This window comes from Cebidichthys violaceus, unplaced genomic scaffold (genome assembly GCF_023349555.1).
Source record: "Cebidichthys violaceus isolate CVI_PGR_0920_01 unplaced genomic scaffold, fCebVio1.0.p SCAF_11, whole genome shotgun sequence".
Classification (NCBI taxonomy): Eukaryota; Metazoa; Chordata; class Actinopteri; order Perciformes; family Stichaeidae; genus Cebidichthys; species Cebidichthys violaceus.
In genome coordinates, this window is record NW_027176274.1 from 9,655,563 (window position 1) to 9,677,978 (window position 22,416).

The 22,416-nt window shown below is 39.4% G+C and overlaps 3 protein-coding genes across 3 annotated transcripts; all 3 read right to left on the minus strand.

The window, feature by feature from the left end:
• Nucleotides 1-24: 24 nt before the first annotated feature.
• Nucleotides 25-2,465, minus strand: gcgb (glucagon b). The gene is made up of 4 exons (XM_068735004.1): nucleotides 2,391-2,465; nucleotides 2,088-2,193; nucleotides 790-945; nucleotides 25-577 (listed from the first exon to the last, which is right to left on the minus strand). Exons 2-4 carry the CDS (start codon nucleotides 2,180-2,182, stop codon nucleotides 457-459), a joined length of 372 nt encoding a protein of 123 aa, XP_068591105.1. The 5' UTR covers nucleotides 2,183-2,193; nucleotides 2,391-2,465; the 3' UTR covers nucleotides 25-456.
• Nucleotides 2,466-2,986: 521 nt separating this feature from the next.
• fap (fibroblast activation protein, alpha) lies at nucleotides 2,987-11,631 on the minus strand. Its single transcript, XM_068704002.1, has 26 exons — nucleotides 11,371-11,631; nucleotides 11,069-11,153; nucleotides 10,193-10,282; nucleotides 10,003-10,097; nucleotides 9,816-9,890; nucleotides 9,606-9,658; nucleotides 9,412-9,484; nucleotides 9,052-9,172; nucleotides 8,810-8,964; nucleotides 7,891-7,988; nucleotides 7,644-7,773; nucleotides 7,521-7,559; nucleotides 7,296-7,394; nucleotides 7,129-7,199; nucleotides 6,985-7,038; nucleotides 6,680-6,804; nucleotides 6,458-6,508; nucleotides 5,973-6,071; nucleotides 5,508-5,577; nucleotides 5,219-5,413; nucleotides 4,963-5,017; nucleotides 4,764-4,863; nucleotides 4,041-4,099; nucleotides 3,857-3,929; nucleotides 3,621-3,694; nucleotides 2,987-3,421 (listed from the first exon to the last, which is right to left on the minus strand). Exons 1-26 carry the CDS (start codon nucleotides 11,371-11,373, stop codon nucleotides 3,320-3,322), a joined length of 2,244 nt encoding a protein of 747 aa, XP_068560103.1. The 5' UTR covers nucleotides 11,374-11,631; the 3' UTR covers nucleotides 2,987-3,319.
• A 166-nt stretch (nucleotides 11,632-11,797) lies between these two features.
• Nucleotides 11,798-22,355, minus strand: ifih1 (interferon induced with helicase C domain 1). The gene is made up of 16 exons (XM_068703988.1): nucleotides 21,853-22,355; nucleotides 21,369-21,540; nucleotides 21,094-21,216; nucleotides 20,289-20,354; nucleotides 18,098-18,315; nucleotides 17,339-17,549; nucleotides 16,055-16,272; nucleotides 15,481-15,582; nucleotides 15,257-15,380; nucleotides 14,941-15,156; nucleotides 14,151-14,407; nucleotides 13,903-14,052; nucleotides 13,595-13,756; nucleotides 13,319-13,509; nucleotides 13,069-13,162; nucleotides 11,798-12,629 (listed from the first exon to the last, which is right to left on the minus strand). Exons 1-16 carry the CDS (start codon nucleotides 22,285-22,287, stop codon nucleotides 12,426-12,428), a joined length of 2,943 nt encoding a protein of 980 aa, XP_068560089.1. The 5' UTR covers nucleotides 22,288-22,355; the 3' UTR covers nucleotides 11,798-12,425.
• Nucleotides 22,356-22,416: the final 61 nt, after the last annotated feature.

The following is a 22,416-nucleotide window of genomic DNA, read 5'->3' on the forward strand; positions in this document are numbered from 1 at the left end:
TTTTTTTTAAAGAGGGAACTCATAGATTGTACACATTTCTTTATTGAAAACTAAATATGACTTTTATCTGAATGATAAGAAAAGGTATTGAGATTATCTACAGATGTAATTAGCCAAGTTGCAATTCAGATCAATAATGTGATTGTAACATATTCTGACAAATTTTATGTGAAAAGAAAGATGAAAATTGCCAAAATCAGAAAAAAATTATTATGGTTCAAATGCTTGATAAAATAAAATAGTCACACAGCATTTATGATTGAGACTCATTTCAAGCATACTGTTCCTTTTGGCATTTTGACAACATTTCCTTCAACCACTGAAGGCCGACAGAGCTTCTTATTAGGGGAATTTAATAGCATGACCAGGAAAAAAACTCTAGTACAGTTTGTGAAACATATAATAGCACAGAGTCAGTGTGAATCGTTGCATTATTTAGGCAGCTGTTGGTTGAGTTTACTCTCTTCTGCCTCGGCCATTCTTCAACCAGGACACAAACTCCTTGACTGCTTGGTCCTGCAGGTACGAGCTCACATCACTGGTGTAGGTGCCGTCTGCATGGCGTCTAAACAGGCTCCTGTAGAGACAGACACATCTAGATGATACTGTCACAATAACTGTTTATGCAATTGCGTTGTCTGATCCAATACCACAGACATAGAGCAATCTACAGTATTAATGCAGTTAAAGCAAGACTTATGGTTTCCTTGATATATTACAGCTATATTTGATATCATTTATGCTATGCCACCAAGTTGAAGTGATCCAGTAAGAAAAGGGTACACTCACCCATTCCTTTTTGAGTTCTTTAGCCACTGGACAAAGTCTTGTGCTCTTCTTGTCTCCAGATATTTACTGTAGTCGTTGGAAAATGTTCCCTCCGAATGTCTCTTCATGTTTGTGAGCTCAATGGGTTCAGCCAGCAGGGGATTTTCAGCCAATAGACTAGAAATGATGGAGATAATAAAGCTTTAGTTGACACAACTTCATCTCAAACACTCCCCTTCGTGTCATATAAATGACAGTGACTGTGGTTAAGTGGAGGGCCGTCTGTCAATAACAGGATTGGCGGTTCGATCCCCGGCTCTGGCTCTGCTAGTTGCTGCTGCTCGCTGCTAATCGCTTGCTCAATGTGTCCTTGAGCAACACACTTAACTTCAAATTGCTCCCGTAGTTGTGCCTACGGTGTGTAGATAGATACTGAATTGTAAGTCACTTTGGATAAAAGCGTCTGCTAAGAGACTGTAATGTAATAAATATCCATAAAAGCTTTTTTAGGGAGTTCAACTTGCTGGAGTCTTCCTCACACCACAACTGTTCATCCTGCTGCATCATTCTCATCCACCAATAACTACTCGTACATTTTAGAATCAATAATAATATCTGTAAATTTGGATCTTGTTGATGCACTGATCCTTGCTTGTGAAATTGAATGTTACATCTTTTTTCAATTAGGCTATGCGATACTTTTGTAAATTAAGTTTTGCATCAGCAACTATGACAGGACACACCACAATACAACTAAAATATAATATAATATTAAATATTAAAATGTCAATACATGCAAATAGTGCTACAAGGAAGGCATTCAAATGGAACATATAAACATTATTTCACGTAACTCATCTAAAAGTTCCCCAACAGGTTTTTTTAATAAAGAATAACAAATGACACATTATTTGGTCTATTTAACCCGGAAATCCTTTTCCTCTGATGTCAATAGCTGATACTTTGAAAGCAACATGTGGAGCTGTCAACTGAAAAGCAGTCTACTAGCATACGAGTTCTTTGATGTTCTTGCTTTAGAAATGTTTGGCCCTCTTAATCAAAAAACAAACACAAAAATAAAGATTATACAAAAAGAAAATAGATGAAAAGTGGTAGTTGCTTTTCTGCTGTAACACTCTAAGCCATCTAATTTTGTTAAAACCTGGTTGTTGCTCTCAAAAGATTTGCTGCATATTTTTGCAGCTCAGGATGGTGTCACCAAATACTCATGGCCAGACTTTGTAATCCTCTCATAAAAGATCTTTGCTAGGGGAGCTTTTTAGGCCAATGTGTGAGACAAAGATGAGAGCTGGTCTTACATGGGGTTTCGGTCTGTGTCCTGATCAGGCATCTGCCAGCTGCTTTGGATCACGATGAGGAGCAGGACTCCTGCCAAAGAGTGAGCGCTTTTCATTGTTTGAGCTTCTGAAAGATGAGCAGAGAAAGACACTGTGAGAATATTTCAATGCAGGATAGATAGATAGATAGATAGATAGATAGATAGTTACTTTATTAATCCCGCAAGGGGAATTATTTTGCTACAGCAGCATTTAGGATGAGAGAAATAAAATCTAAAGTAGACATGTCTACATTTGAAAGGAGGAATGTACAAAAATTCTCACCTGTGCTACTTGCTGTCAAGCGTCTGCGAGGATTGTAAAGTGCGTTGATTGGTGCCCTTCTTCCCTCTGAAGCTGTTTCATGGTCCCCCCCTTGATCTGCCCAGTCTTATATAGTGGAGCTGAGGAGCATTCTCCCAGGTGACTCCCCCGTCACTGAAACATCAGCATCCTCTATTACTCTCAACCCATTAGTCAGCTTCCACCTCAGTCCACTGAATATATTTGACTTTGTAAAAGCTGCCACTTTAGGTGTTGCAATCAAACATGACCTCCACCCTGACAAATAAAGACAGACAAATACTGGCACCCATATGTTTTCCAATTACTGCCTCTTAAGTGTCATGAAACAAAAACTGAATATTTTGTTTTATCATGTACAGACAACAAAGCTATATATATATATATATATATATATATATATATATATAAATATATAATATTTTATTTAATATTTTATAAAAGTCATGTATTCTCCCCACATGCACAAGCTTTAAATGCAGGAACATGTATTGAGATAGACAACATATACATAACTTAATTCTTTTGAACACAAATGATATGAGGGAAAATCATAAGAATATACAAATAATCAATCATTATTTAAAACAATATTTATTTATTAGAACATGACTGCTACACACATTATAACACTCACACAACAAATCAGTGCCGAGCTATTGTATGATATCATATTCACATAAAAGAATGCTTTCAAACATAAATGCATGCAATGGCTTTTAGTATGTTTTGAATGTCAGATATTTTGACAAAGGATCCCTAAATCCACATAAAATAAAAATGCTCATTTGTGTGAACATTTGAACACCCATTGCACATTCAAATTCAAAATTCAGTTCAACCTGACACTTCATATCACTAAAATAAAAAAATACACAAATTAGAAAAAAATGCTGTCACATTCTTCACATTTATTTGGGAGGAATGAGGCATTTCTGCAGGAAGTGGCTCATGAGGGTGTATGTATGATAAAAGGCTGATCCTCTGAGAGCGTGGTTCCTGTCTGTGTACCACTGAAATTAATGCAAAATTCAGATTAGTACATAGCCTCTAAAATTCTGAATTCCAATATCAAATTATACTCATTTTAAACCATATATTTAAGACTGTGCATAATAACACATGGCCATTTTTTTCCCCCCATTTGAAACTTTCATTAAATCAACACCATCAAGGCCAATATTAGTCCCACTTCCCTGAGCCAATATTTACCATCGCCTCAAAGTCCACTTGCTTGTCCACCAGAGCTTTGGAGATCTGTGCTGCCTGCTGGAAATGGACATTGTCTACAGGAAAGACAGTGCTTTCACTACGTGAATAAACATCAACGCTCAAGGTAAACAGGGTCCATTAGCGAAAGGCCTTACTGTGTTACCTGGTACACTGTTGAGAAATAGGGCTACCACATGCTCAAAAACGGAAAATAAGAGTATTTTGATGAAACGTACCATCTGCTGTGCCGTGAACCAATAGATAGTCTACTGTTCTGAAGTTCATTGCTCTGGCGGTCACTGTGGAATTCTGTGAGATAAAATAGATATGTCACTATTAACAAATGTACTGTATGTCTCAAGTCAGTAATGTGCAGTTTAGAAAGAGTATTGTGAAAGAGCTGACTTGTGTAAAATGTACCTTGTAAGAGTCTGAATTATCTGCAGGATCGCCCATGTAGCGTTCAGTGTACACTGCATCTGCAAAAAAACGAATTTAAGATCACAATTATACAGCACATAGTATACAAATTACACTTATTCAACAGAAGAAAAGAGGTTTTGAGAGAGTTGACAAGATTCATATGGAGATTTGAATCCTTAGAGGGAAACCTTGATTTTACACATCAAAGTCTGGTAACAGGTGTTGAGGAGTACTGCTGAATATGTGGAAATCTTTTTTCGTTCCAGCTCCAGGGAGCTCCATGAATTCTGGTAAACTGCCTCAAGTGATGTCACTTGAGGCAGTGTCAGTTGGGGCTGACAACTACGAGTTTAAGGGGGGACCTCTGAAGCCAGCTTCTCATCTCAGCTTGAGGTACATTAGCCAGCACTAGCAAAACACACCTAAATCTCCAACCAAATTGTCTGTGGTCAGATTGCATTGCGGGAAACATAGACGCCGGTGTTTGGCAAAGGAGAAGAATGCATGGAATAGAAATGACAACATCTCTGGTGTTGTTGCATCGACTTTAATCCATTTTTTAAAAAATGTGTCAACAGTGTATCTGACGATGTTATGGAACTGCAATGACAAATCAGTGGAGAACTCTCAAGTACACTGTAGAAATAATATCAAATGAGGGAAATAGTTCTCTCAGAATAGATTGTAGAACTATATACTATAGTATGTATAAACACCAACCATAATATTCCCACTTGGCCACTGGGGCGACTGCTATTCCACATTTGAAGAGTCCAGTTCCAGCACCCAAGGCCATTGAGGTGACGTAGCCACCATATGACTGAAAGTCAGAATTGATTGGATTTAGCGAATGTAAAAACATTGAATAAGAACATAAGTATATGAGAAGTACAAAGAGCAACAAGACAGTGCAACTTACCCAGCCCCATATTGCTATTCTGTCTTTGTCGATAAAACCCATGTCGATGAATTTCCTACAACACGTAAATAATTTATTAGCAACAAAAACAATGAACACATATTTGAGAGTATCGGACCATCCACTGCTTACTTTTAAATCTTTGTGAATAATATGACATAACTTTGCTCGTCAGAGAGGTAAAGCCAACAAATGAGATCCCTTCACAGTGCATGTGATATAACATGAGGTGATTGACTGTTCAGACACACTTTACCTCACAGCTGCTATCTGATCCTCCACTTCGAACGTCCCGAGGCGTCTGTAGATTGCATGCATTATTTCATCACCTTGGTAACCGCTTCCCCTTCCATCAAAGCTGGCGATGATGATCCCGTTTGAACTGGAGAGGTACGTGTCCCAGTTCAGCTTGAAACGGTAGTCCACCTCCTGACTGCAGGGGCCTCCATACCTGCATAGATCAGCAACAGCAGATTTCATCAAATGTTTACGAGCGCTCACTGAATTATGTTGAGATGGAGCGCCGAGGAGTATTGTTTACTTACACATCAATAAGAAGAGGATACTTTTTAGACTTCTTGAAATTTGGTGGTAACATCATTTGATACCAAAGATCTGGCGAAAAAAAAAAAGTTATGACATGCTGTACTACTCCAAAATCAGAGGGAGATTAACAACACAACTCCTATGAACCCATAAAACAAAGAAAACTAAAGAAGATTGAGTCATTTATACACCTTAATTTATATTATATCAAATAAATAAAAAATAAATACAAATAAAGCAGACACATAACACTTAATGTGGGGGAACAGGGCTTAGTGAATAGGGAGAAATTGAACTTTTTCACAATATGTTTTAAATATCATTATCATCAATAATTTTTAGACTCTGTAAGGTTTTCTGTTATTAATTCAATGCACTCATCTGTGTTTGGGTCCAAACCTGTTAAACCTGACATCTTCAAACATACTGGTAGGGATCTTTAAACATATACTGTATTGTCTCACCATATCCTGCAATCTTTAACGTGCCATGCTGCATTGTTGGCATTTGGAATTCTGACAGAATATTTTCCAGTTCCTTGTTCTCTTCAAGAACAGAGAGCTCTGACAAAAAATAAATAAAAACATGTATAAAAGTGAATATCAAAGATATTTCTACTTTTAAACCACAAACTGTTAATCTTTAAGATCTGCCACCTCTCTTGATACAACCTGGACAGAATCAGTGTGAAAAGTACAGAGCAGGTATCACCATAACACACTTTTGTATAACTGACACTGAAGGTTGACTTTCACTAAAAACACAATATTTGAGAATTTTTCTGTTATTTAGTTATGCTACAACAACAAAATATTAATAATATATAAAAAAATAATCTGTGCACATTTGTACAGGACGCAAAGTGAGATGATAATATAATATGAATTGACTGTAAAATGTCTGCAATAAATAATTCAACAATGGGCTTATGGTTAGTAAGGATACGGACCTGCACCTGAGCCCCTGTTGTCCATGAGTGTGTAGAGGGGCAACCCAGGTCCTAGTAAAAACATAAATAGAAAATGCAAACACAGTTTATCAAACATCAAGTCTTCTGTACCACTTCGGAAGTCTTTGCACAGATTATTATTCACAGATGCCCTTGCCACAGATGACCCCCAACACTGTGAATGAGTTATTGCTTAAGAGAAGATGTGGATGGGTAACTGACCGTAGCAGTCCATTCGGTAGTAAGAGGCGTCAAAGCTGAAGTAAGCAGAGTTGTACTGACACCTGTCCTTATGCAGGTCACAGGTGAGACACTGAGGAGCAGAAGGGCTGCTTCCAATAATAACCCTGATAAACAAACAACTCACGTCAGATATGACGATCAAGTCATGCAAGTTCATCCTAACGTTGTAATATCTATTGTGCTCTTGTTTATTCTTTATAGAATCCCAGAATGCTTCGGCTAAAGTGTCTGCTAGTCTTCCTGGGGTCCAAGAATACATCACAGAGATTAAAATAATTTCTTACTTGTAAAGATTTCTTTTCACAGGGATCCCTTGGTACTCATTACTCACAAAATATCTGTAGAGAGGAATTTTACATGAGTCAGATTTACATGTATTCACTTTCTTATATGTTTTGTGTAGCTTTGTGTACGGGATCGTCACTCACATGGCATCTTTTGTTAACTTGGATATATAGATGACTTCCCACTTCCCAGAGGTGATAGGCGTCACTTTGCCCTTCGCAAAAGGAGTGAATACAACCCTCAACACCAAAGATGTGATGAAAGCTACTGTGCAGCATATTTAGCATAAATATAATTGAAATATACTTACATCTTTCACAAGATGAATATGTTTGTAACCCTGAGTGTCACTCATGATTTTGTAGAAACTGAGTTTATCATCAGCAAAGAAAAGAGGTAAGGGGACGTACTGAAAAAAAGGTGATATTTTACAGTCATACACCAAATCACACTGCTAAATGACTGTAATGTAATGTAATGTAATGAATCAAACAATTAATTCACAATCAATGGTGGCAACTTCTCAGAGACTTACATGGCCGACCCATCCCGTCTTGCTTGTTTGCTCAAATTTCTATAGAGAGCAGAGAAATTCATTGAAGTTAATTAGCCTTTCGTCAAATGACCATGTAGTCAACACATTGGTCATGACAGCTACCTGTTTTTCTTGCCAGCTGCTTTCATCAAAGTCATAGATCTGTACAACCACGTAATTCTGTTTTCTCGTGACCCACTGCACAGCGACGCGTTCGTCTGTAACCCAGGTCACTGAGCACAACATGTGATCGCTGCAGCAAAGGCAACAGAAAGTGACAAGGTAAGGCAGACCATGAAGATATTGTGTTTGCCTCTGTTTTCAATGAAGTTTGATTTAATTGATGCTATGACGTGAAGAATATACAGACCCAGAAGCAACAGAAGCGGGGGCGAACACCTGTGTGCGGCGGGATGGATTTGTGGTATCAACCACAAACAGTTTCACCTTGGTAAGGGGAGATCCAGCCTGCACCAAATACAGTAGCATTTTTGTGAAATAATTACATGAGAGTTTGAGGAAGATAAATTATGGACGATGTGCCCATATAATGTGTGCTATAAATGAATACAAATATAGTGCCGTGCAAAAGTATTCATCTCCCATGGCGTTTTTCCTATTTTACTGCATTGCAAAGGTTCAAACTCCAGCGACACTTGTAATATATAACAACGGTGGTGTTTAGCCCAACGTATTTCGACTTATGGCCTTCTTTAGGGTAATCTCCTCCCTTCCCTTCTCCATGCACCTTAAGTAATAAGTGAAGTTGTGTCAACAACCTCCACTCCATCTCAATTTTGATGCATTACAACCTTGAAATTAAATGGAAAGAATACAGCACCACAACCAACCTGCCAAGAGAGGACCAATACTCACGGACCAGGAAGGCATTTATTCAGAGAGGCAACAAATAGAGCAAAGATAACTCTGAAGTAGCTGGAAAGCTACACAAGAGAGATTGGAGTATCTGTCCATAGGACGACTGTAAGCCTTTCGCTCTACAGAGCTGGGCTTTATGGAAGGGTGGCCAGAAAAAAAGTAATTTCTTTGAGAAATAAACAATATGTTTGGTGTTAGCTAAAAGGGGGAATGTGTGGGAATGTGTTCTCAATTCTTTTTCTTTAAGAAATGTTTTTTTTTCACTTCTCCAATTTTGACTATTTTCTGTAGGTCTATTACATAAAATCCAAATAACATTCATTTTAATTCCAGGTTGCAACGCAACAAAATAGGACAAACCCCAAGGTGGGTGAATCCTTTTGAAAGGCACTGTACATATTGAATCCCACCTTTGGGTATGGAACCGCCACTGTCTCTGGATACTGCTCCACTCCATACCAAGAGAACTCAATTTTGTGAACGTTTGTATCATTAAACTCTGCATAAGCCAGAAATTTTCCAGTTGTTGACCACCATATTGCCCCGTTTGACGCAAATACTTCCTCTGAAATTGTTGGAAGAAAAGAAATTGGTAATCATCTTCCATATGAAGACACAGATGCACACCTGAGGAAGAGTGAATGTTACTCACCCTCATACACCCAGTCAGGGATGCCGTTGAGGATCTCATTCTTTTTCCCGTTGTGGGTTACTTGTATAGCTTCAGAAGTTACAGAGGATTTGAAGAAAACATTGAAGTCTGAGACGTAAGCCTGTAAATCAAAATGTAGTTTTTGATTACATACATGATACAAATCCATAGTCAGATTCATAACTTTAGTTAATCAAGTACACTTTTTACAACAGTCTTACAGGACCTGATATTTATTTTGGAGTCCCATGTTGCGTCACATACCATGGCAACATATTTCAAAGCCAGTGATGTTGAAGCAGCTGTAACATTGTTCATTCCAACTGAATGTGAAGACAGGGTTGCCTGGAGTAAACTTACATATTTGTTTCCTCTTGGGGCGAAGGCAAAGTATTGCACAACAGTTGGAAGATTCACAGGCATAACAAATGTTCTGGAAAGACATATGAATATAATTTAGGGTGATACCAAATAAATCCCAACCTATTAGTCTGCGTGTCCATCCAAATAATGACAAATGATGGACTGCATCACAATAAAACACTGCAACTTACGAACTCTCCCTGTCATAGATGGAGTACGAGGCTGTGTATGAATGTCTCCATTTCTGTCGGAGTGCAAACACAAAACTTAGTTTCAGACGTTTTCTATCAGGTATTTTTTTGGGATGATTAAATGTAAGGTGACATTTACAGCGAACCTCTTGTAAAGTTGAAATATTGTTAAAACACATATGCAAAGCTAGCCGGGGAACAGTTTCTCACCTTTGTGAAATTGCTTTCAAAAGCGATGTATCTATAATCACCTGACAACATGTAATCTGTGGCATCCACTTGAGCCTACAATGATAACGATTATGAAAATATTAGTATAAAATATAGGTTATTATTCTGCATTATCATTGTGCTTATTGTTACAAAGTGTTCGTATTGGAAAATACAAATATATTACAAATGTTGAATTGCTCAGATAGAGTGACTCCTCATTTGTTTCAGCATTGTGGAGGAAGATATTCCCATCTCTTGTTTTATGCAGATACTCCTTGTCTGCAGATATAAAAGACAAGAAAAATGTTTGTACACAACATGATTTATATATTGTCTTGTCCAAAAAGAACAACCTGTGTAATATATAGATTTACCTGATATCCAATACAAATTGTAGGAATTCCACCTAATGGTGTCATTGAAATAATCGTCAAGGGTGAATAGCCTTTTGGGACCATCAGACTCTGAAATGATGCAAATGCTGCATTAGGGCTGGTTGCTTCACAATACCAGAAATCCAGTGATAGAAGAAGAATTCAAATCTCAAATAAAAGTAGCAATATTGCGATAATAAAAGTGCATGCAAAAGTCCTGCATTCAAAATCGTACTCAAGTAAAAATTGGCCTATTAATAACCTAAATCGCACACGAAACTAAAGTTATCAAATAAATGTAGTGGAGTAAAAAGTACCATGATTTCCTTCAAAATTGGTGGAGTAGAAGTAGAAAGTAGCATAAAGTGAAAATACTCAAATAAAGTACGGCAAAATTGCACGTAGTTACATTCCGCCACTGTAGAAAAGTAAGATGTTGCTGTTAGAAATAAGAAATAAAAAAAACTCATCCATCTGTACCTCACGCGGTGGCGCTATAACTTCCTGCAGCGCGCTATTACTCTGTTGATCATATAAAAGCCACTTATGAATCATATAATCGTTGTCTGTTCGTTCGCAAGTTTGTTACTGAAACAAGACACACGTATAAATAACAAATACACACATCTAGGCAGCAAAACAAAGCAAACAAAAACAAAAAAATCAAATCACCAAAACAAGAAATAAACCAATTTAAAATGATGCAATATTATTTTTACTATGCTGTATAAATACGTAGGATCTATACTTGATTTGTTTTTGTTTCTTTAGTGTTGCACACTGTTTTTGGTTATTTTCACACTGTTCCCAACACGCAGCACAGCCTCACAGAGAGAAAGGAAAGCACAGACAGGTCAGGCCTAAACTTCAACTTACTGCTGTAATAAACTGCTGAGATCGTTATTAACGTGATGACGACAGCCGCCCCTATCACCCCCCACAGCACCTTGCTGCTGCAGCCCTGTGAAAGGTGACACAAAAGTTGCAAAACCATCCTCCTCTTGAAATCACACAACACAAGCTGACGCTGCAGATTCTCGTTTCGTAGTCCATTTATCCCAAACAGAAAGCTGCACACTGTCCGCAGTAAGTGAGTTACATTGATTTACCAATGGTGCATTTAAGTTTTGACAACATGTCCTCACTTAAGTTTTGAAGCTGATAAATCCATTACTGACCATGACGCTGAAGAAGTCGCCGTGAAGCTCTTCAGTCTTTAATAATCCTGGTCGACGATGTGAAGTTTAAAGTGACTTCTGCTGCCTGGTTAACATGCTCTCACAGCAAAAAACAACCCGGAACAATGGTTTTAAACTAAATGCGGCAACATGAGAAGAACAGAGCTCCGTCCTACTTTTAGTTGAAGCAAGGCTTCTCACACTTCCCGCTGCATTCCTGAGAGGAGTCCGACACCAGACAGACAGAGATGCCTCCCTGAAATCTGCCTGCACAACTTTCCAAGAGCGCACAACTTGCTGGTATTTAGGAAGTGGCTTTTTCACCATGGCGCAAGTCATTCCCTCAACAAATGAAGGCAGAAGTTGGCTAGAGATAGAGATTTCCAGTTGTGGAAAAAAGAAACACAATAATGGTGCTGGACAAGTATTTAGTGTGGGACAGTTTTTAATAAAAAGTGAATTCATTATTTAGAACATAAATACAAATCAAAAATAAAAGGACACGTCAGACAGTGGACACAGTTTTATAACTCAAGGACCGATACAACTTGCATGATTGTGCATGTACAATCAGATCACTCAGGTGTCTTTCTGTAGGTGGAAAACAATTCTTTATAATACTTCTAAAAATAGTCGCTGTGACTGACTCAACATTTGGATTTAATGGAAAATCACCAGCAGCACTTGTTTGTCTGCATGTGTGTTGACAGGTGGGCTCTGAGGGGCTATCACAGGCTTAGTGGCTCCGATCTCAGGAGACCACAGGAGTTTGAGAGGAAAATCCTATTTCCCTCAGTGATACACACAATAGGCACATATATTCTATGGTTGTTAAGAGTTTCTGCAGTAAATTCATAATATAGTATCCCATACACCAACAATTCTAATTCATGTTTTGCAGCACATGCTTAAATCCACAACCATCAGAGACTCCAGTTATCATGACACTCGAAGGAAGCACTGCATTTGCCAGTGAGATGGGTAAAGTAATTCATGCCGTGCAAGCCAAAGATAAGAATACAACAGAATAATGAACGAGTCTACGTAGGTGCGATTCATTCAGCGTCATCATCTTCGTCATCTAAGCTCTCCGCCACGCGGCTCGCTTGTTCAGCGTAGTCAAAGACGGGAAACCTGATGTGGAGCTCGCTCCACTTGGTGCATTTGCTGATCTTCTTTCCGTTGAAAGCCACCACAAAGTTTTTCACATGGAGGCTGGGGCAATCGATCCCTCGGTAGAGCATCATGGAACCCCATCTCTGCAACGCAAATCAGGGACGATAGGGTGATATATGTACACCGAGTGAGCAAAGGCTTGTTCAGCGACAACAAGTTAATGCCATTAATGCTCAGCTGAAATATAATTTGGGAGGAAAATGGCAACCAGAGAAAGTATTAGTCAGTCCTGGCCTGAAATAAAAAAAATATATGGAATCATCTGGTTGTAGTTATCTCTCATGTGTTCCAGTGACTCATTTTCATTCCTACTTATATGGGTGTGGATGACACCCAACATTTCTCTTATTCTGTTTGAAAAGACAGCTGTACACTAGTCCCTCTGAATGTTGCATGCAGATTCATGGCTTCATATTGAATGGATGGACATGAAAGTAGTATTAATCCTCTCATCCTTCGGCAAGAAAGAAAATAAGTGCATTTCCCAAAATGTCCCATTAAAAGAGAACATTTTTCATTTACCTGCCCGCAGTCCTTGCATGCTATGTAATAATTGGTCTCATAATCCAGAAGTCGCTCTTGAAGAGTAGGGTTTTCTCTCTTAGTGAAAAGTTGACTGTAAAAGAAAAGAAGTCCAAATTAAAATGTAATTTTGGACAGATTTGCTCAGCATGCAGGATATAATTCATGATGAGAGCATAACTACAACTGTGGCAGACAGTTTATACATCACAGGATAATGTAAAAGTCGACTCTGAATTGTGATTCGTACCTGAACTCTGGTGTAACATTGACTCTGTGCATGTTTTCGATGATCTGGATGTCATTGCCTGTGCAGACGTGTTTGCTGCAGCTTCGGCAGCTAAACTTCACTTCACACTTCTCATGCTGCATGTGTTTCTGCTTCTTCTTAGTCATTCTCACCTTCTCCTCCATTATAGCCTGAAACTGAAACTCGTAGATCTGATGAAAAAAGAATAAAAAACATCACCCAGAGTGGTCTTATTGGAATGTAGCTTTCAGTTTAAAACGTTTGAGGAGAACGTACCCGTTTGTCATAGTCCGCTTGATTTAAGGCTCTGATTTTGGTAATGGCTTTGTTCATCATGTTAATGCGGTACTCATTGACACACTCCTTTTCGGCCACCCCAGAGTTCTTCACCTCGACCAGAGTGTAACTGCTGTCCTCAGCTCTTCCTCTGCCTTGAGCCTGCAAAAAGGTGATGGCAGTCAATGGTAAGCAACCACTTTAGTGTTTTCCTGTAATACATATGTATATTGTGCCTTCATTACTGGACACAGAAGTTATAATCGTTAACTCAAACTACAGGTCATTTGAGAACTGACGTCACTGACCTGAATCATAGCAATCTCATTGGTCACAAGGCCGTAGCGGATAACAAAATTGCACGCCGCTATGTCCAAACCCTCCTCTGCAACTGTGGTAGCAATCAGCACGTTGACTTCACCGTTGCGGAATTTGTTCAGCACGTCCCTTTGCTCTGTCTGATGAATGCCACATTTGAGGTTAATTGTGATTGTGATTTTTAAGTTTGCAGGTTGCTAGAGGCAAATGTGCTGCAGTTTGTATGATGTTCACTCACATTGGTCATTGGTTTAACAACACTCTGGTCTCCTCCTCCAATCACATGTGAGGCTTTCACTCCGATGTCAGCAAACTTGGGGTTTTCCTGAATCCACTGACTTAGAGCAATGGCGCTGCGACGTGTTTTGGTGAAAATGATCCCTCTGGCCTCCTCCCTGCTGCTGAACTCGTGCAGGATTTTACTTCTCAGTTCCGACAGGCTGTCATTTTCATACTCTGGCTTCTCTGCGAGTCTCTGCAGTTCTTTCTTGTTCTCTGCAAGGCATCAGATTTCAACGCATAAAATGGTAAATTCTTAGTACCATTTTAGAAGTTAAAGGAACAGTTTGGGGAAATACGTTTATTCAAAAGCCAAATTGAAAAAAAACTATGTGTGGATGTACAGGAGTTTATGTTCCTAAAAATCTGTCTTGTTGTCGCCGTTGGGTCACCAGGCAAACCTGTGGAAACTTACACATGAAACCACGGCTTGCTAGTTTCACACTTTGGTTTTTGTACAGATTAAACAAACAAGATATAACAAGTTAATTAATGGACTTTACAGGTTCCGGTTAGAGGATTTTGTTACCTTTGGACACAACCAGACTAGCTGTTTCCTTATGTTTCCAGTCTTTATGCTAGGCTAAGCCAACCAGCACCAAGCCTTATATTTACAGATGTCAGAGTTGATCTAACTCCAGGCAAGAAAACATATACGCTTATTTCCCAAAATGTCTATGTATTGACTTAAATGCAACAAGACATTAACAGTATTGATAACAAGTCACTTTCTCCCAACACCACAATACCTTTAAACAAATTGAAGAGGAATCTCTCAGCATCTGTGATTTTTATGTCATGCTCCTCGTCTGGAGTTGTTTTCTTCTTTAACTCCTCCTCGTGGTAATTGTTCAGGAAACTGAAGGCATCCCGCATGCGGATGGTGTTGCTGAGATTCAGGCCTTCGTTGTACTGTCGAAGGTGCTCAGAGCAAACCCGCACTTTCTGATTTTCCTCTGTTGCAGCTAGAACGGATTGAGACAAGTTTTAGATCCAAGAAGCCAGGTAGCTTGTTATAAAAAGGGCTTGTATCCCTGAAGAGGAGCATAAACAAATTGTGCTCACCTATTCGCTCTTTTTGAACAACCCACTGTTCATAATTCTGAGAGCCAAGGTCAGACGTGGGGCTCAGCTCAGCATGTGTATGAATGGCATTCATGATGTTCTTGATTACATCACCAAAGGGATCCTGAAAAGGACACAGACATATAACACTCTTAAAGCCGTTCCTTAGAGAGAAACTGTATCAAAAAGCTACCATGAGGTCATCTCCTGTTAAACAAATGTACCTCTCTTCTGTCTTCAACAGTTTTAACCAGTTTCCTTGGTTCCTTTTGGTACTGCCCAAGGTCCGTCGTCATGATTTTGTAAGCATCCAAGTTTGCACAAATCTATGAAAGCGACACATATTGACATATTTTTCGTTGGAATAAATCAAAACATCTCCATGTTAGTGATGCACACTATTTCTACGAAATCTCTTCATGTCAGACACAGTTGAGCTGAAGCCAAAAGGCTGTTTTCAATTTTTGACTTTTGTGGCACTAGGAAACTTTTTGGCTGTGTGGAACATTTGAAACAGATTGGCTGGATAAACAGGATCCTCGCTGGCAGAGAAACGGCAGGATTTAGATGAGCAAAAGATGAGAGTGTGAAACGAAAAGAAAGACAATTATTTTGTTAACTTTGACATGTGAATATACTAGGTGTGGACACAGCTTAATTCACAACAGGTTAATCATCTCTTCTGTGATTCTTATGGCCATGGCCTCTGGTGTTACAGCAGTTTGCCAGGTGTACCTAAGATGTGCTCTGTGCTTTTGTCTACATAGGTGTGGACAGGAAGCTTAGAATAGTACTTACGCGCAGTATGTGTTCCTCAGCGTTCTTCATTTTCGTGGCACCCCCGACACCCGGCGAGGCAGTCAGGCCCAGGATCTGAGGGAGGGGCATGGGCTCCTTCTGCTCTTTCTTCAGCTTTGTGTTCTTAAGCTTTTGCGTCAGATAGCGCATCATTATGTGGTTGTAGACCTCTCCTTTCTGAGTGTGGTGACACTCATCTATGACGATCAGTGACAGATCTACATGAAGAGAAGACGTGACAGCCAAACATATAAATGCATGTATTGTACAGTATGTCACACAAAGAAGTCTAGTTGTAAAAAGCAACATGGAGGATTACAAAAAGAGATTCTTTAGAGGGTTTCATTTGTTTGGCAAGATTACTGCTTGCTTTGTCAAAACAATAACATTTCTGCGAGTCTCACTGTAACATTACCGTCCAGGGACTGCAATTTTCTCAACCAAAGCAGTGCCATTTATATGACATTTATTTGTGTTTCTTAAATAAATAGAGGTGATTTTAACTCACAGATTATAACATCTGTCTGTGAGAGATATCCTCCCACACATACCAGCACTTTTCTAGGAACCTGACTCAGCAGTTTCAGCCACACAATAACATATGCTGGAAAACGCTTAAAAAAAAAAGCTTCAACTCATTACTTATTTTTTGTATTTTGCAAAAGTCGGAGTGAGGTGAATTCTAATCATTCATACGAAAAACTTTAACCAGTGATACAAATTTGTCCCCGGAGGAAAAAGAGAACGGAGGAGTGGCAGCTTGATGTACTGTGGGTGATAGAAGGTCTCATGTGAATTTGATCAGCCGCACACTGATGGCTTGAACAGACGTGTGGCCTGGAAGGCAGGAGATAGGAAAAAAAAGAAAAAGGACACGCTCTCAGGCGTTTCAACAAACAGCATATGTTCCACTGAGGTGGCTATTCCACCTTGGACTGGTGAGTGCCAACAATAGTGAACAGCAGAGCCGGAAGACTTTGACAAGATCCTGTCAGGTATCATCAGGGGAGATGTTATGAGTCCTCTGGGTGGCTTTCTATTCCAAAACCTGTCAGTGTCTGTGGTTTAAGCCTGAACAGATTTTAACTAAAGGTTTTAGGATGCCTTTAAAAAAAGAAAAACATTAGGTTGTTTTGACCTTATTTCAATTTTCAGTGCTGGTTTGTGTTTGAGTGGCGATCAGGTTTACTAAAACGAAAGGAAATTACTGCGCCAAGGCAAAGTTGTTTACATTCTTGTGTCAGATTCTTCAAGTTTTTGTAAAATCACATTGTAAAAACATACCGCTCAAGTTCACCCCTTCGTCCTCTCCTTTGTTAGACCTCTCCAAGAAATTCTCAAGGATCTGGGCTGTGCAGATGATGACGTCATTTTTCTTCACAATCTCTGTGAATGAGATTTTGAGCTGGCAGTCTCCACTTACTCTCTCCACTTTATATGTGTGCTTCAAAAATGGCAAGAACTCTGCAGAGTAATGCTGCTCAACAAGAGGAACCTGCAGGACACCAGAGCACATTCAGTGTTATGAAATACCTGCATCGTTTCTATTAATACAAAGCTCTTTGAGAGTGCGTTGGTTTATGCAACAACAACATTAGTTGTGCCATGATTTAATATATTTTGTGGTTCATTGTTTAAAGATCAGGGTGAGTTACTCTCTCTACTGCAGAGAAGTGACATGGCAAGTTATTATTCTGTTCTTTCCAGAGTTGAAGAGTGAACCACTATGATCAGTCTAAGTCACATATGATCACTATTTCTCAAATTGTTTTAAAACTCAACTAAACAGTTTTATATCTGAAGAAACTTTAATCCAAAATGGATTAAGTAGAGGTCTTTTCCAGTGCAGGGCAGATCCCATGCATGCCAAATGGAACCAAAGTGCAGGGGAATGTCTAAACCATACGGCATGTAATTTGTGGTGAGCTGACCCACATGTCCAAATTGACTGAAAGATAGAATGTTTTCTTTGGATTTGAAAAGCAGATAAGTAGGTCAGCATAGTGGTGCGAAGCCAAACTGTTTCAAGTCAGGTTGTTGTACCTTGTTCACCAGGACGACCACTTTCCCTGAACGGCCCTCTGCCCTCCTGTCGTCCAGATGTTTTTTGGTAATGTAAACTGCAACTCTGGTTTTACCACTTCCTGTCGGGAGGCATATGATGATGTTTTTCCCCTCCAAGGCAGGTCTTGCAACGTTCATCTGATAATCTCGAAGAACAATATCAGCTCTTTCTGGGCCTCCAGCCGCTGCTACTGAATCTGTAATGCAGAGCAGAACCTCAGACACACAAAACTTCTTGTCTAGGTCAGCAACTCACAATTACAGGCATCACAAGCAGGAAACAAATGTGCTTGTCACTGTTTGAGGTTTTGGTCCTGTGGTGGAATGTTTTCTTAAAGCTGCTATCAAAAATGCAAAACACACTCTACGCATATGCACCGATTTCATGGAATATACTCTTCTTTTAAAACAAAAACACTGAGCATTCAGACTTTACCCTTTCATTGTTAACCCACCTGATTTCAAACCACAATTAACACAGAATGCCTTATGTACAGTAGTTAATATGTGAACACTTTGCTCTATGAATCATTTCAGTCAAATCATGTTTGCTTTGTCTAAACCATAAAATTCAAAGATTCAAAGAACTGTGCCAAAAGCAGGCCAGCAGATATCATTGTTCAAATACAAATAAATCTATGTAATCTGGCCTTTTACTCATTAGCAATATAAAATGGGAAGTCTCATTTAAAGGGGAATATGATTACAATTTAACTGCCTCAAATTTTTCAAAAATAATCAAACTCCAGATTATGTACAGTATTTCCTTGCACAAGCTAACATCTGCTTGCATTTATGAATCATTTAGATTTCCTCAAGCAGCTTGGAGTGTATCATTTCATTTCAGTAATGTTTTCCCTGTTCTTGAGGTCTATTGTGGCAGCATTTTGTCTTATTTTCCTGTTTGCAAGGACAGAAGACTTTGTGATTCACTTCAGTCAGACTTGAAGTCGCTGGCGGGCTATGACTCATTGGCTCTGTCTAGGCTGGGGATACAACATGCACCATGTGCATATACCCCCTCTCTGCTACCTTCAACTAGAGGTACTACGTTTCCTTCCAGTTATGAGTTCAATCCCCCAGAAAGCTTTTTTTTTTTCCCTCTGTGCAGACAGCTTTTAATTTTCCCTCTCATACTGGGTATGCCAGAGGTTAAAGTGCTGTTTCAAGGAACTACATCGAAGTAAATACATGTCTGTGCCGATGGCAAGATACGGCTTAAGAGACAATAAGAAGTAAACAGTGGCCTGTGGCCTCCTGTATTTTTACGAGCAGTTCCCTGACGCTGAATTTATTAGAGCAGGAAAGTCAACAATCATCTATGTTTAATATCGTTCCAAAAAGAACAGAAAACCCACCGGCTTATTTTTCAGTTTGATTCAGTGCAGTGAAATGAATTTAAGAAGAACCACAAATGAATCTGCACATGGAACAATCTTACACGTGATCCTTTCTGTTTAATCCATGCAACCTGGCCAACCAGTCAGGTTAATGTCATTACTCATGTTGATGAGACAAACTGTACTGTAACCTCTTATTAGGAAAATAAAAGACACTTCCTCCATTTCTTCATATCATGTAATTATTTCCACCGCCTCATTAGTTCACACCGCTCTACTTTTGTTGATTATCCCTAAAGCACTCATTTATTATGCAAACATAATGTCGGAGAGGCACTTTAAACGAGCACAGTGCGGTGAGAGATGATGCAGTAGCTTTTGAGACAATCAAACAAAATGAAGCATGGTATAAGTCTATATGTGTAATGAAGGCTCCACTCCACAGCGACTTGAAGTCAACCTTTCCTTTACATTATTTTACAATGCTCAAATATAGCAGCATGTGGTTTTCATTTGAAGCGCTGGTTATGCTTTGTCCTCTTTGACCTATATGTGGTCCATCATGGTACACACATGGAACTTATTCTTTGGTGTCAAGCAGCCTGAAATGTTCCACTTGCAGCACGTTCCAAACACACTCGTTCTGCTTTTATGGTACTACAGGGCATCTACACATCCAGTGTACATTTTTTCTCTCACTATGACTTGACTTTTGTTTTTGCGTGTGTGGGACCAGAACCAGCTTTTTAGATTACTACCATACTTTGAATCCTTGAAAAACATAAACAGTATCAACTACTGTAGGGTGAGTGACGGTGGATCAGTCCCACCTGGTTGTGAGGGCTTCAAGCTTTTTGGCAGTTGACTGGGTTCAGTGGGAGCTCCTTCGTACAGGTCTGAAAAGAGAGTTAAAGTTCTAGTTTATTACATAAAAATGCAATGAAATGCATCTGTCCTGGCTCTCTCAGCCCTTAAAACTATAAAAGAAAAAAAGACTACGCTTATACTGAGATATCAACTAATGTATACAAACCACAGTCAGGAAAGGCAGGAGATACATCTTAGACTTGTTCAACAAAATTACCAAAGGGAAGATTTCACCTCTCACCCCTGGTGGTAACAATGCAGATAGTTTCAGATGGAGATGTCTGTTGCCTCTCAATAAAACAAAGGAGGTGGATTGAATTGTGTGTGTGGTCCTTGAGGCATTGATAACTTACATTTGAATTTTGTTTACAAGAAGCAATGTCCTAGTTACTCATGATAATCCACAGACCTGGTTATGGACCAGAGATGAGATATGTGACTCTTGTGCGTGTTTTATTATCTACTAAAGAAACAATTTTCATGAACATGTCCGTATAAAACTTTTGCAAATGAAAATGATTTACATGGTCAGACACCAGGTAATGGGTAAATAAGAAAAATGTGTGTTTTGTGATTTGGGTAAACTGAACCATAAACTATATGTATGAATGTTCAAATTAATTTATTTCACTTAGCTTATTTAATATAGAGGCTACATAATCAGGGCTACTGCCACAGCTGGCAGTAGCCATATCTAGTAGCAATATCACTGACATCTAAAGATAATATATTTTTCACTGATTGTTGAGCAAAGGTGTTCTGCAAGACCTGCTTCTCCTTCCTCCTTATAGCTGATGTCCATTAACTGCAGGCTATCACAGCCTTCAGCTGCTGCTGGAGCTTCACTTTCCATAGGTTGATCTTTCACTGAAGGCAGTTTCTCCTCAGAGCCTAATGACAAATAACCAAATCACACTTTGGCAGTTAATTTAATTAGTAAGTAAGTACGTAGTAAATAAGTGTATCTAATTAATAATCCTAACACAGATACTTCACTAATTACATTCCATGCGCTGGGTGTGTGTTCCTGTAATGTGAGTCACCTTTCTTGCCAGAGTCAGGTGACCCTCCTGTCAGCTCGTACAGGTGCTTGTGTTCAGTTTCACGCAGAACCTCGAGAAATTCAGAAAACCATCCTGGTCGACCTCTCACGATACAACTGAGAAGTTCACGGGCTCCACTCTGGTTTCCTCGGCTTGTCGTTGCAGTTTTAATCTACAGCATGAGCATAATAATTGACTGGTTTTATGCTATCAGATTGAGATACTGTGCTGTGCAAAACAGATGAAAACAGCCTACATTTGTCTGCCATCTTGTGGCCAGTCGCTGCAAAGACATCTAATGGGACATGGGTTTAAAAAGTGGAACTGGAAAAACTATACACAAACTAAAATGGTCTAAAATAGTCATCACATGTATGTGATGACCATTTTCTGCTATACATTTACAGTGGATGCATGTTGTGAGACTTTGATTATCCTCCAGATGCTACTCAGGTCCAGATTAAAATGTGATCGGTGTACTTACAATCTCACTGTCATCCTTGGTGAGGAGGCCTCGGGAGAAACAGTGAAGGCAGACAACTTCAGTCTTCATGTCCACAAGACTTGGAGAGAGCAATTGAATGAGCTTGACACAATAATCATTCTCGGCCTCCACTTCAGGTTCTGGGGGATTGTCCTGGATGTATTCCGCTGCAGATGCACAACCGGCATGTAACAACGCGTCAACAAATGCCCTGAACCAGCCAGGGGCATGTGGCTTCTTTAGAACTGCGGCGATCAGATCATCCGTGGCCACAATGTTACCATCGCTCCTCGCCTTGAGTCTGATCTGCTCCTTTTGGGCGATTTCGATAAACTGTATATGATCCAGAACCCGATCCACCACCACACGCTCTCGCAACCTCGGTTTATAGTAATCAATGAGACGCTCATTTACATCATCGTTATCCGAAGCCATTACGAATCAGCCTAATCAATAACGCTGAGCGCTGTAGCCTCGACAGGGTGGCTCCAGCGTCACTAGATAAAAAAACGATGATTCACTGTATCAAGGAAATTAAACAGTTTCACTTTCGTTTCACCCAAA

What these genes read in the sequence shown, in the direction of transcription:
- gcgb (XM_068735004.1), bottom strand. Translation starts at nt 2,182, where the DNA reads ATGAAAAGCGCTCACTCTTTGGCAGGAGTCCTGCTCCTCATCGTGATC. An exon ending in GACACAGACCGAAACCCCAT is followed by an intron (nt 946 to 2,087) that starts GTAAGACCAGCT and finishes CATCATTTCTAG; the next exon opens with TCTATTGGCTGAAAATCCCC. An exon ending in AAGAACTCAAAAAGGAATGG is followed by an intron (nt 578 to 789) that starts GTGAGTGTACCC and finishes CTGTCTCTACAG; the next exon opens with GAGCCTGTTTAGACGCCATG.
- fap (XM_068704002.1), bottom strand. An exon ending in ATATTCATCTTGTGAAAGAT is followed by an intron (nt 7,200 to 7,295) that starts GTAAGTATATTT and finishes CCTTTTGCGAAG; the next exon opens with GGCAAAGTGACGCCTATCAC. An exon ending in GTGAAAAGAAATCTTTACAA is followed by an intron (nt 6,805 to 6,984) that starts GTAAGAAATTAT and finishes TTTGTTTATCAG; the next exon opens with GGTTATTATTGGAAGCAGCC.
- ifih1 (XM_068703988.1), bottom strand. Translation starts at nt 22,287, where the DNA reads ATGGCTTCGGATAACGATGATGTAAATGAGCGTCTCATTGATTACTAT. An exon ending in CTGTTGAAGACAGAAGAGAG is followed by an intron (nt 15,381 to 15,480) that starts GTACATTTGTTT and finishes TGTCCTTTTCAG; the next exon opens with GATCCCTTTGGTGATGTAAT. An exon ending in CCTCTTCAATTTGTTTAAAG is followed by an intron (nt 14,408 to 14,940) that starts GTATTGTGGTGT and finishes GATGCCTTGCAG; the next exon opens with AGAACAAGAAAGAACTGCAG.